Genomic DNA, 14,521 nt, shown 5'->3' on the forward strand with positions numbered 1-14,521 from the left:
TAAACATTTTCAATTCAGGCTGTAACAACAAAATGTGGAATAGGTCAAGGGGGAGGCAGGGTAGCCTAGGTTAGAGCGTTGGACTAGTAACCGGAAGGTTGCAAGTTCAAATCCCCGAGCTGACAAGGTACAAATCTGTCGTTCTGCCCTTGAACAGGCAGTTATAACCCACTGTTCCCAGGCCATCATTGAAAATAAGAATTTGTTCTTAACTGACTTGCCTAGTTAAATAAAGGTAAAAAAAGGTATGAATGCTTTCTGAAGACACTATAGGTATACAGAGTGTTTATGCTCTTACTCTTTCTTTCAATAATAGCTCATTATGTTTTGCTCTTTCGGTTTCAACATACATCAGGTGTCGATTAACATAAACACACACCAACTTTCAGCGTATCAAAACTATTTCACTAAATTAACAAACCGCAAAGAAGAAGAGTGGTCTACTTTTTGGGATCCACATGATCCCCATATATAAATGTCTATTTGTTTAGAAAATTGGGGGACTAAAACAATTCAATTGAACAAATAAGCAGAGTCGCTTCAAACTTTATTTCTGATATTTCCCATTTGTGCACCTACAGTGCCAAGTCATTTCAATGTTTTAAACTAAAATGCATATATAACTGTGACAGTAAACATATTTCTATCAGCCTTTACAATGCAAATGGCTTTACAGAAAGTGCTATGGTGAATATTAAACCGGTACTCACAACACTGATAGGCTCCCCAATCTATCTCTTTGAAAGAGCCATGCACAATGAACAGCAGTCTCCAAAAGGTTATCGGGAGCCAGAAAAGAGAGAGGGAGAGAGAGAAAGAGAGAGAGAAAAGAGGAGGAGGATCTCTGTGGTGTGGTGTAGAAACCACTTTTCCAAACGAGGAGGACATCAATCAGCACAAATAATTCCTACAACTTTTTAAGTCAGACCTTTAAATGGCATTACATATGTAGCGAGGCATGAAAAATTTATATGTTGAAGTCTTGGGAAAATGTCAAGGGTAATGATCTTCAGCACAGCGCTTACCTCCTTAGCTTTTTGTTTCAGCCGAGCCTGCTCTGGGTCCTCTTGCCTGGAGCGACTCTGCAGAGTTAAGGAGGGGGGGGGGACACACAGGTTAACAGCTGGTTTAAGGACCCCCTCATCTGTTGCAGCCAGCACAAAAATAGTACAAAATGGGAACAGGATACAAGGTGTCAAGGACATCGTATTTGGATTCATAGAAGTGCAATTGAGCGCCCAAGGCCAGTGCCCTTTAAACCTGCGCCAAATCCTGCCGTAAATAAGCTGCTGGAGGGAAATTCTAATCAAAGGAGGTTATTAAAAATTCTGCGCGAGCCAGCAGAGCACACAGGGCCGGGAGAATGTGCTCAAATTCAGAAAGTCACAGGCACTCTGTCTGTCCCTCTTTTGTGCCGGTGCCATTGCTGTGTGTGTGTGTGTGGTGTGTGGTGTGTGTGTGTCGTGTGTGGTGTGTGTGTGTGTGTGGTGTGTGGTGTGTGGTGTGTGTGTGTGTGTGTGTATATGTGTGTGTGTGTGTGTGTGTGTGTGTGTGTGTGTTTTGTGTGTGTGTGTGTGTGTGTGTGTGTGTGTGTGTGTGTGTGTGTGTGTGTGTGTGTGTGTGTGTGTGTGTGTGTGTGTGTGTGTGTGTGTGTGTGTGTGTGTGTGTGTGTGTGTGTGTGTGTGTGTGTGTATGCGGATCTCTCTAGAGTCAGGACCAGAGTCCACAGTACTGGAGCGCCACTGTAATTAGTCAGTGAGAGCTGAGCTGCCTGTGCAGCTTGTACCTGTCTGTGTGAGCTGTTAACCACAGGGCTTCCAATTAACCATACAGGGACTCTTCTAAAAGCTCACTGTTAGTGGCACCCTGCCAGATCACCACACAATCACAGTACTAGCCTACTGTAGCTATCAGCGACGCAGTGTACTTTTCCTATGAGTCTATGAAAGAAAGATAGATACACTGTTGAATGTTCCCGTAGTTTTATTGTACAACGTTTCGCCCTGTAGGTCTTCGTCTATGCTATGGTAATACAGGCAGCTAACAGTGCAGCCCCCTGCCATAGCAATAGGAATAATTCTATACAAAAATCTACTTCCTGTTTAACTAGCATAAATTCATTTAGCTTGAATGAAGGTTAGGGATATGACTAGTAATGGTCCAATGTGTCTTTAACATTGCCTAACCTCTCTAAGAGCATGGTCATCCCAGTGGTGTTAAAGACTACTTCATTAATATCTCTGAACGTGATGCTCCTCCCGATGTGTCTTTAACATTGCCTAACCTCTCTAAGAGCATGGTCATCCCAGTGGTGTTAAAGACTACTTCATTAATATCTCTGAACGTGATGCTCCTCCCGATGTTTCTTTTTTCTACTATAAGCAATCAAATGCTATTTGCCTTCAGTGGTGCTGGAAAGCAAGAGTCTAGCTACCCGTGCCCTGGCTCCCTCCCTCCCTCCATCCCTCCTTCCCTCACTACCTCATGAACAGATGCAGTCGTCTTGCCCTGCTCCTTGCTAATTGGCTTTAAATATATAAGGCGGTTCACGTGCTGGTCGGTATCTCAACTAAAACTAATGCATTTGCCCTCCAGTCGGCGGGAGCATCCCTGAAGACCTGAGTCATATTTTAAATGGACAGAGGAGTGGGAGCGGAGGAGGGGATTATTTTAGTAGATTCTTATTTGAGAGGTCAAATTATAAGGGAGCCCCAGCGTGGAGCCTGGCCGTCAGCTGGGAGAAAACAGGGACAAAGACGGACTGTTTACAAAGGGCCATGGTGGTACTGACATGCTTTATATCTCCTCTGTCAGCTCAGCTGTCCTGATCTCTCTCTCTCTAAAGGGAACAGGACAAAAAGGGTGCATAACAGTACAGTGGCTGGATGCTGGATACACCCTCATTACTGTTTGAATACAAATCAAATCAAATCAAATCTATTTATATAGCCCTTCGTACATCAGCTGATATCTCAAAGTGCTGTACAGAAACCCAGCCTAAAACCCCAAACAGCAAGCAATGCAGGTGTAGAAGCACGGTTAGACACCAGTTAGACTGTAGGAGGTGTATAGTGGAAATGGACAAGTCAAATGAATTAATGTGCCTCAAAACCATCCTATGTTATAATAATGAGCCCAGACAACACATATTGCATATTAGCTATACAGTTATACTAAAGATTTTTTCAGGTGTGATAAACTGATGTTTAGTAAAACTTACTGTCATATACTCCTTCTAAAGACACTTACAGTTAGGCCCTGAGATTGCATCTTTTTTAAATAACAACATAAAACTTGGTGCTTAACAGCTTTGCTGTCATGGCAGTAGTTTCCTAATTACCAACTATAACAGCGGCAAGGCGGGTCATTGTTCATCAGTCTGAATGTTTCTAATGTCCTGCATGGCAAGACCATAACAATGCTGTTAACACAGGGAAGTGATAATGCAATCAGCTGTGGGACATTGTCTCTGTTGAAGATGTATTAAATGAAGCAAGCTTCTCTCTAATGTCTCACCGTGGGGCATTTCCCTTCAAAACACATTCTATTGGTGGTGACAGTATTGAACCTTTGCATCATACTGTATGTCTCATGAATTATGTACCTGTCTTATTTGATAGATTATATGAAGTATGTGAGAACTTATTCAAGTCATTTCACAATCATATACAAGTTAAGTGTGTGCAAGAAGTGTTTACACCAGTATCAACAGCCTGAGTGTGACTGGATGGACACACATGAGTGTGCAGAAACTGCCTAGATGCAATTCATCTGTTCTGAGACTCTGTAAGGCTCTCTGAGGCTCTCCTGCCCACTACTGTTGAAGCTGGTTCTCCTGAGTACTGAGATGGCTGAGATGACACGCTTTTAGCTCTGGGCGTGTCAGCGGGTATGTGAGGAGGATCAGATCAGAGGACTGTATAGAGTTCCACAGTGGTTCCTCTGCTTGTTGTGTTTGGGGACAATTGAGAGGACAAAGGAGCCCTAGAGCGAGGGGGCGGGAGAACACACTGAGGTCACTCTACGGAAGACACACTCGGTTTCATCTGTTAGCTAGGGCCTGGGCAGGAACAGGGAAGACACCACACTGCCCTAGACCTTACACACCACCTTACACACTACCTTACACACCACCTTACACACTACCTTACACACTACCTTACACACTACCTTACACACCACCTTACATACCACCTTACACACTACCTTACACACTACCTTACACACTACCTTACACACCACCTTACACACTACCTTACACACCACCTTACACACTACCTTACACACTACCTTACACACCACCTTACACACCACCTTACACACCACCTTACACATTACCTTACACACTACCTTACACATTACCTTACACACCACCTACACACTACCTTACACACCACCTTACACACTACCTTACACACCACCTTACACACTACCTTACACACTACCTTACACATTACCTTACACACCACCTACACACTACCTTACACACCACCTTACACACTACCTTACACACCACCTTACACACTACCTTACACACCACCTCACACACAAGTAACACACACAATAGCAACAGAGCTACTAAATTGGGCTAAAGATCAGGATTGAATGTGAAAACACTTCCATGACTGTGTGGTTGTAACTAAAAGGGATATATGCCTTTATAACAAGAAGGCGACTAGGACTTACTTTAGCTGCTTTGAGTAGGATCTCTCTCTCCTGTTCATCCTTCCTCTGCTTCTCTATCCTCTCCAGCTGCTCAAAGAACTTTAGCTGCGACCGCACGTCTGCCGACTGCTCAAACCACTCCTCATCCTGCAGAGAGACAGAGAGGGAAAGAAAGAAAGAAAAAGAGAGTTAGTGGAGGAAAAATTACTTAAGATACTAAGAAGATCTCATTTTAACCACAAGTTTGGATAAACATATTACTACAACTTTAGACACCTCGTCTCTCTCAACCACCAGTTTGGATAACTAATCACAACTTTTCTTTGTTTACACGTATCGCCGCTTCTCGTTGTGTTAAATATGTTGTTCTGCACTTGGGAGATGGGAAGATGAGACAAGTTTCAGAAGGAAAACAAAGTTTGTGGGTCATCAAAAAGTTAATATGACAATTGTTTATTCCCTGTGTGTGTCTCTGTCTCTCTGTTCTCCCCCAAAACCCTTTATCAGTTTCTCTCACTCTATCTCCCTCTCTGTGGCGTTGTGAGGAGCCGGGTGGCAGAGCAGAGCACAGAGTGGAGTGACATCTGAGGGTTTGTCACCACGCGCACGTCTCTCTCATCCTTCCTCCCTCCTTTGTTCAGAGCTGAGCCTGCACTCCTCCCCTCCTCCGTAACTCAGTCGAGCCGTGCTCTCTCTTTCAGGCCGCCCGCCCGGTTGGTTTTTTCGCTGATGTCAACAGAGTGGCTTCACAGAGACGAGGAGACTTCACGCTTCTAACACGCCTCATTTACAAACCGCAAAAAAGACAAAACAAGACAGGGACAGCTGTAGCCCACCACCCCTCTCCTCTGCCTCACATACAAACAGGAAAACAGATTTTCAAAGTTGCTATGTTTTTTGCTTTCTTTCTTTTACAAGGAGCAGAGTTGAATTGACTTTATTGAAACCCAATTAAATGTGGTTACATTGCTATATTCAAGGCTAAAAGTTAATGTCACCCATGCTGGTGTGCCAGACAGAGGCCTGAAAAAGATCTATCAGGTATTTTTCAAAGTTTGGAAGAATAGGTTTCTGTGGAAACTGTGCTATGGTGTTTATCACTTAAGTGTAAAAAGCGCCCCCCTCCTCATAGGTATGTCTGTCTCTGGCACGACTACTTACTTTACCACCGTCCATCCTGTGCTGTGCGATGGAGGAGACCTTCTCCAGCACAGTGCGGAGTCGGGACTGGGTAGCGTGGGAGATGAAGTTCACAGCCTCCATAGGAACCTCTGACACGCCAAACTTCTTAGCTTAGGGTCACACACACAGACAGAAGGACTCCGACATTAATACACACTGATCTCCCCAAATCCCAGTCAGAAAAGGCTTTTCATACTACTGAACCAAGCTGAGCCAAACCAAACCAAGCTGTAATGAGCTGGCCTGGTTCCACATCCACCATAGTTGTTGGAACCAAAAAGGACAAAGCAAAACATCTGTGCCAGCACAGTTTGGGTTAGGTCAGGACCATAGTGTGAAAAGGGTATTTGTTTAATAATGATAAAGCTCTGTCTAGATGTTTCACAGTTCTAGTGCCATGTTGAGAATAGTATCCATGTATGAATTGCCAAGCTTACTCTGCAGTCTTTCATGTGTGTAGCTGTAAACAACATTGGCCAACCTTAACTTTAAAGGATCATTTGGACTAGTTTTCTGGCAGTAAACAGTTTGTGAAGTCATAATTCAGAGGACAGAGTTTAGCAGGTTAGGATCTGTTTTTCTTCCTTTTTAATATTCCATTAACAGAATGTTCTCTCTGGTACACTTTTAAGTAAACCACACCAATTATTTAAATCAGCTGTACTGTACACACACCTTTTCACCAGTCTAACATCTCGAAAGGATCGAGATCTGTATAAGCCTGGTAATTAGTGTGAAAATTCGTAAGCGATGTCAAAAGGAAAAATACTAAAGGCTTCCACTCTCCAACAAACTGAGATCTTTAAGGCACCGAGACAAAGAAAGCCAAGTTCTCTATGAAATAATAAATACCTTCCTCAATGTACAATGTAGTCCACACCAGCACCTGGCTGAAGACTATAGGAGAGTCTAAACAGCATCGTATTGCTTTAGTGTTAGTTTCCAACCATCTTAACAGGCTTTATTTTGTACTGTTTTTACTGGTAATCTCATCTGCCCTTAAATAGAGAAAAGCGAACTTTCTGCACTGAACACGAGTGAGTCTCTCTGGAGTTGAGTACTTCTGCATGTGTCTCTGCAGAATTGGACCTCTGAGGTACCAGTACACATTTACTTTGAGAGGCTATTCTAGAGAATTCCAGCTGTGCATATGTTCTAGGCCCTGGCAGTCAGGAGTTGCTGCTTGCAGTTTCACAAATGAAACTGGCCCATGGCTCAAGGACAAGCCTGAAGAACGATAGAGAGGGGTAGAAAGAAGAGAGATAGAAAGAGAGAAGGGGTGAAAGGAGAGAGAGATATTGGAAGAGATTGAAAGAGAAAAAAGGAGAAAGAAAGAAACAGGGAAAAAGAAACAAGCTCCTGGACATTCTGAAAGGTCCTCACCGGATCTGAATCTACCCTGCCCCGCTGTACATCTCCCTGTCCAGTGGTGGCAGCAGAGGGCAGAGGGCAGCATGAAGCAGAGGGGTGAGTCAGGGCTGTGTACCACTGTGTGAGGAGGACCACATCCCCACTAGCCTCTGATTGAGCAGAGTTGGCAGGCTGGGGAGCCTCCCTTGGTTCTGCTGCCAGCTGAGAGTTCTCCACAGCCCATCACTGACACAACAAAGCCGCCCAAGTGCCACTTCCCCAGCAGGGGGCACCATGGCCTCCCACCCACCCGGCCCCCGCACAGCACCAAGCCCCCAGAGCAAGATTTACATTTTTAACCCCCTCCTCCCCAAGGCGACGGGATAACAACCTCACCAATGTACCGTCTAACAGCACATGACCTCTGGGCCTCATTGTCACCGTCACCGTGGATACTTAATTGAGGTAAAACAAGAATAAACGTATTAGCGCTAAAACTCCCTGTTGTGTTTGAATTCTATTCTACTGTGTGATTTATAATGCAACGTGTATTCAAGACTTAGTTGTCTATGGTAATATTATTGAATTGCACTTTCACACATTAGGCTTAGACATTTCCGACACAGTGCAAAAAGGCCTGAAGTGTAACAAAGTGCCACTTACCAGTACCACCATTGAATGTGCCTAACGAGAGGCCAATACATTGTAGATACTAGTCTATCACATGGTAAACCCTCACATGAATTCTAATATGAACAGAGACTGATTCCACTGGTCCGTGAATCATCTCACATTCGCAAATAGGACAGTATCTGAATGTGGAGCTCCAATCAAAGGACAGAAGAAGAACTAAATCCAGTCTTGTAACTCTGAACTCTCTTCCTTCAGTCCACAGGACAATCTGACAAGCAGCCTTCAAAAGACAGCTCTATAAAGTATTTATGTCAGGCCCTGGGGTCTAGTAAGTTCAGACAGACACTGAAGAATTCATTAAAGGAGGTGAAAGAACTGTTAAGTGGACCAAGTTTAAAATGAGGGAGGGCAGAAAGGAGCGTCTGCTCCGGCCTGGCCTGCAACCTCCCATCAGGGGAAGTAAATCAAACTGTCTGTCTTTAGTGATGACACCACAGATGCAGAAACAACAAGGAGAATTCAAGAAAACTAACAGATAGATTTCATCACACACACACACACAGACAGGGGTATGACCTATGTTTTCTAAACCAACACGCGTTTGAAGGAACATGATTCTGTTTGGTACACGTTCATGAATAAATTCCAGATCAATCTGAAGTTAATAATCACTATGATGAAAATGAAGATCAGCATCATTGGCAACACTTGATGATTATGGAATTATTATTATGGACCTGGAGATAATACTAACCGTGAAGACAACGATACTGTACATGATTCCACCTCAATTCTCTATCATTTAATGACTTTAAAGACTTACTGTGTATGCAACTTCTATTGTTCGATTGCTGTGAACAAGGCGTCATTCTCATACACTATATGGGTATTCTTCAGAGGTTTCTCTAGTGAGGGTGTCATCATGTACTATAATGTACTGTAGTAGTGTACTGTCCGTACCTGTCTCCAGGATGCGTCTGTGTAACAGGCCCGGGTGGAGGAAGGACTCATCTTTACAGGAGCGGATGTGTGTCCCCACCAGCTCAGAGTTGGTTGCCAGGATACGAGCACTCTCTTCATTCAGGTTCACCCCCGCCATGGACGCCACATCGTTAATGTCATCATCATCCCTGGAAACAAATAGATGGAGGATTCATTTTTTAAGGGCTCTACAGATGTAGTTTGTTTCTGCAAACTTGTTGTGTATTTGAGTTTTAAAAATACATCTAAAGTTGTCATTTCCACTTAGAAGTGTCAGACTTGTTTTGCCCTCATGAAAAATGTACCAACCCCTACAAAAATGGTAATGAATTATAATCCACATAATAATTCAAATGTCCTGTTGCTGCTACAGCAAACTGCCTCAAATTAAGATCCTACATCTGTACATGAACTCTTACAACAATGTCTGTATAAAACAATATTGTATGTATCCCTTTTACAGTATTAGTTTTCCCTATAGACAATTACAGGGCTGTTCATTTCATTCAAGGTGCAATCGTACAGGGAATGTTGTGTATGCACTTGCATTGTTATGATTCAGAGGTGTATAAGCTGCTCATAAAATACACTATTTTAATAGGTTTTATTCCATCCAGAGTCCATTTGAGTCAGCATATAGTAGGGTTGACAACGTTTGGATGGCGGGGAGCTGGGTAAGGATGCATAGGCAATATACTAATATCAACAAACACTGTATACAGACCACTCTGCTCAGAACAGCAATATCATCCAGTACTAGTCCAGTGGAAATATCCACCACCATTTTGATTCACAACACGATCTGGCTTCTCAATACATTGTTCATTTTCTTAAATATGAGCTTTTTTAGAATTCATACATAGGTTTGGATCAGTAAAATGTATTAGATATCGTATTTGAGGGAGATAACAAGGGGATAAAGGACCAAGAAGACCTATTGAGGTCAAGGTCCTCCCCAAGGATGACCATCATTAGGGGGAGGGGCGGCAGGGTAGCCTAGTGGTTAGAGCGTTGGACTAGTAACCGGAAGGTTGCAAGTTCAAATCCCCGAGCTGACAAGGTACAAATCTGTCGTTCTGCCCTTGAACAGGCAGTTAACCCACTGTTCCTAGGCCGTCATTGAAAATAAGAATTTGTTCTTAACTGACCTGCCTAGTTAAATAAAGGTAAAAATAAAAAACCTTACATTTTAGGTTTTGGGTGAATATGACACTGACAGTGGCCAGGCCTAAATCCTCTTTCCAGTCTCTCTATGAGTGAGTACCCTAACAGGGGAACGAGTGCTGTGGTAACCTGGTTGTGGCTGGCAATGCCCTGAGCTCATCATCCATGGAATCACTGCCTCCCTCCCTCGCTCGCTGGGCTGGAGGAACCACTAAGTGGCGGTGACAGAGGGCACAGACAACCACAGAACACACACAGGGCAGCCGCTCACTGCCTCCCTCGCCCGTTCCTTCACCTCCCCTCTAAAGGAATTGGCGTTCGCACCGCCAGCAGCCGCTGGTTCCGACCGTCAGAAGTTACGTGTTGCGGGGGCCATGCACGCTGATGCTGCCCTGTTCTCTCTGCCCGCAGCGGGCGGGCGTCCATGTGTGGGAACACATCGCCATCGTCAGCAGCAGGCATTGCACCCCGCTGATGTCTCCCTGTTCCTCTGTAATGTGACGAGCACCTATATGAGTCCTGACATCCCGGCAGGAGGTTGACAAAGACGATTAGAGCTCCTTCCTGCACCAAGAGATCTCACTAGACCCTCTACTCACCCTGCCAGTCCCAGTCCTACTCTCTCTGAGTCTAATAATGAACCTCCATGTAGAATCTACCCAACAACACTCTCATGACACAGGAGATTACTATGTTATTATTATATCTCTCCCTCCTACTGTAGGCTATACACCTTCGTCATCTTCATCAACACCCTGGCCTCCTAACCTCAATATCCATTAAATAAATAAACCATCATATGTAATGATGAATAACACATAAAGTTACACAACACAGCTAGTGGACATGGACATGCTATGTTGCTATGCAAATAACTCCCTTATTCCTGATTCTTAATAGCACAGCTAGATGTCTCCTGTGTTTGGCGGGGGGGGGATCTACAACCAAATGGAAATGCAAGACAAGGCTAACATTAAAAGGAAGGAATTAGTTATGAAACACATAACAAAAAGACTCCTGAACGAATGTACAGTACCTTCTCCTCTCACTAATAAAGGTGAGATATAATTAGGTTCCTATGGAGGAAAAGACACCTCTCAATGATTGGTTTGGCTTTGCTGCGGGACATGACACCGAGAGCAACATGAATAAATATGCATGCATTTTCCATATAGAGCCTGGATGGGAGAGGGCACGCCGTAGGTGGGGAGTTGGATTGGATTTAGAAGGAGCATGTGTATGTGTGGAAAGGGGGCATCCAGTCAGGGAAGAGCCAGGATCCAGGGCCAGACAGGGATCGTCTCTGATACCTCCCCCCAGAGAGTGCCCCCTGTGCCAAGGTAGGGGTCGTCCACCGAGCCATCTGAGTGACTAACACCCCTGAGACCCCTCCATGTAGCTAGTCATAACTCACAGTGAGTGAGACACACACACAGTCACACACACATTCCTCAATGTGCACTACAGCCTGTCGCTTTAGACAATGCTGACTGCTGCCAATATGTATCAAAGCCAGTGTACTGTAGTTTAAACACGTTCCCTCACTGTGTGTCTGGCCTGGTCTGGACGTGAATGAGCCGGATGGGGGCCGGGGTAGAGGGACATATGACCCAGACCAGACATAGAGTGGGCAGGAGGATTTGGGGGAATGATGGTGAGCTCACCTCTGGCATTTTAACCTTTATTTAACTAGGCAAGTCAGTTAAGAACAAATTCTTATTTACAATGACGGCCTACTGGGGAACAGTGGGTTAACTGCCTTGATCAGGGGCAGAACGACAGATTCTGACCTTAACAGCTCGGGATTCGATCCAGCAACCTTTCGGTTACTGGCCCAACGATCTAACCACTGGCTACCTGTCGCGGCATTGGGCTGAGATGGCTGAGGACTGAGAACTAGGGGATGAGGGCCGGCTGTGATTAAAGCGGATGTTGGGTGTTTACAGAAGGCATGGAGGGAGAGACCAGCTGCTTCCACTCAGCACTGTAAACCTACACTGTGGCTGCCTGTCTGTCTGTCAGTAGGTCAATGGTCACCACAGCAGAGCACACTGGAACTCACCGGGAACCCCACAGGCCCTGCGGTCTGAACACAACCCAGCACAACACAACACAGCACAACACAACACAACATAACACAGCACATCCCAACATAGTACATAACATAGCACAACACAACAAGCACAACACAGCCCAACACAGCACATCCCAAAACAGCACACACCAACACAGCACATAACAACACAACGCAACAAAATGCAACGCAACACATCACAGCACAACACAGCACATAACAACACAACGCAACAAAATGCGACGCAACACATCACAGCACATAACAACACAACGCAACAAAATGTGACACAACACATCACAACACAGCACATAACAACACAACGCAACAAAATGCACATCACATCACAACAGATAAATAAATACATAGGTCAAGGTGGAGACAATAGAGGGGTTATGCCTGGTCGATTATATTTGAACCATGTTTGACTGGTTATAAATTGAATCTCTGAGATCATAGTCTATTCAACCCCTATCCACTTATCTACTCAACCCTAGCATTATATTCTTTACAAAGGGAAACAATAGAAATCTGATGTTATACAAAACAGCATCTACATAGCACAACACTGGGGAGTGGAAGGAGGGGGGAGCATTTAAGATCAAACAAAAAAATGCCTACAGTACAATCTCAGTATCATCACTATTTTAAGGAGGGGGGAGACTCCCACCATCCCTCCCCATTTCTGGCCTATTGTGCACCCATGCTGGGAGGGAGTGGCTGAGAGTGCTCTGAGGTGAGAGGATATACACGCCACAGGGCTCTGTTCCAACATGCTCTTATGTCCTCAGGAGGGGAACAGTATAGAGGTACATACAGCCCTGCCCTACCAGGGACTACTACACTACACAGCCAGACAACAGGGATTCCTAATCCATGTCAGCCAGCAGAGTAGAGGGGGTAGTGCTGGTGAGGATATATGAACCCTATTTGATTGATCTGACATGAAACTAGTGTGTAGCCTATGTACTGTATGGGTAGCCAGTATAGTGCACTGCTAGGGCAGGGAGGCAATGCGTGGTTTGTGTAAACATGGAGGCAGAAGCATCAGAGGGAAAAGGTTGTCAGTAACAAGCAGCGCTGACAGCTTAATTATCAAGGCCACTAAAGATTTATTGGTTTATCAATCAGGGCCAGGGGCGGCTAATTTCCCCTCAGGAAGGGAGGCCATTACCATGAACCCGGTGGCCTACTATGGGCTCGGAGCCAGAGGCGTAAAGTAACTAAGTAAAAATACTTTGAAGTACTGTTAAGTATTTTGGGGGGTATCTGTACTACATTCCAAAATAAAATAATGCATATTTTACTCCTTACATTTTCCCACACCCAAAAGTACTCATTACATTTTGAATGTGTAGCAGGACAGGAAAATGTACATACATACGCACGCACACACAAACTGCGATGTGCTCGCAATCACGCATGTACACACATATAAGCACCTATACTTATAGGTCAGATCGTAAAGATCATTTTTCATGAACACGTTTTTTTACAAAGATGAAACGAGCTGAAGAACCTGGAGGGAGGGTAACCATAAACATCTATATTAACAGGGGGTAACCATAAACATCTATATTAACAGGGGGTAACCATAAACATCTATATTAACAGGGGGTAACCATAAACATCTATATTAACAGGGATTAACCATAAACATCTATATTAACAGGGGGTAACCATAAACACCTATATTAACAGGGGGTAACCATAAACATCTATATTAACAGGGGGTAACCATAAACATATATATTAACAGGGGGTAACCATAAACATCTATATTAACAAGGGGCAACCATAAACATCTATATTAACAGGGGGTAACCATAAACACCTATATTAACAGGGGGTAACCATAAACATATATATTAACAAGGGGCAACCATAAACATCTATATTAACAGGGGGTAACCATAAACACCTATATTAACAGGGGGTAACCATAAACATATATATTAACAGGGGGAAACTATAACCATCTATATTAACAGGGGGCAACCATAAACATCTATATTAACAAGGGGCAACCATAAACATCTATATTAACAGGGGGTAACCATAAACATCTATATTAACAGGGGGTAACCATAAACATCTATATTAACAGGGGGTAACCATAAACATCTATATTAACAAGGGGCAACCATAAACATCTATATTAACAGGGGGTAACCATAAACATCTATATTAACAGGGGGTAACCATAAACATCTATATTAACAGGGGGTAACCATAAACATCTATATTAACAGGGGGTAACCATAAACATCTATATTAACAGGGGGTAACCATAAATACCTATATTAACAGGGGGTAACCATAAACATCTATATTAACAGGGAGCAACCATAAACATCTATATTAACAGGGGGTAACCATAAACATCTATATTAACAGGGGGCAACCATAAACATCTATATTAACAGGAGGTAACCATAAATACCTATATTAACAAGGGGCAACCATAAACAT

At 43.8% G+C, this 14,521-nt stretch overlaps 1 protein-coding gene across 2 annotated transcripts in view; it reads right to left on the bottom strand.

Annotated features, from left to right (window-relative positions):
* LOC109882937 (transcription initiation factor TFIID subunit 4) overlaps nt 1-14,521 on the bottom strand; it is a 151,789-nt gene that overhangs the window by 51,551 nt on the left and 85,717 nt on the right. For both annotated transcript variants that reach the window (XM_031831204.1, XM_031831203.1), the window contains 4 exons: nt 8,791-8,960; nt 5,827-5,957; nt 4,687-4,812; nt 1,026-1,082 (listed from right to left, as the gene is read on the bottom strand). In XM_031831204.1, coding sequence (XP_031687064.1) covers nt 1,026-1,082; nt 4,687-4,812; nt 5,827-5,957; nt 8,791-8,960 — 484 coding nt within the window. The remainder of the gene's footprint in view (nt 1-1,025; nt 1,083-4,686; nt 4,813-5,826; nt 5,958-8,790; nt 8,961-14,521) is intronic.

This window comes from Oncorhynchus kisutch, linkage group LG8, assembly GCF_002021735.2.
Source record: "Oncorhynchus kisutch isolate 150728-3 linkage group LG8, Okis_V2, whole genome shotgun sequence".
In the NCBI taxonomy this organism is placed as follows: domain Eukaryota; kingdom Metazoa; phylum Chordata; class Actinopteri; order Salmoniformes; family Salmonidae; genus Oncorhynchus; species Oncorhynchus kisutch.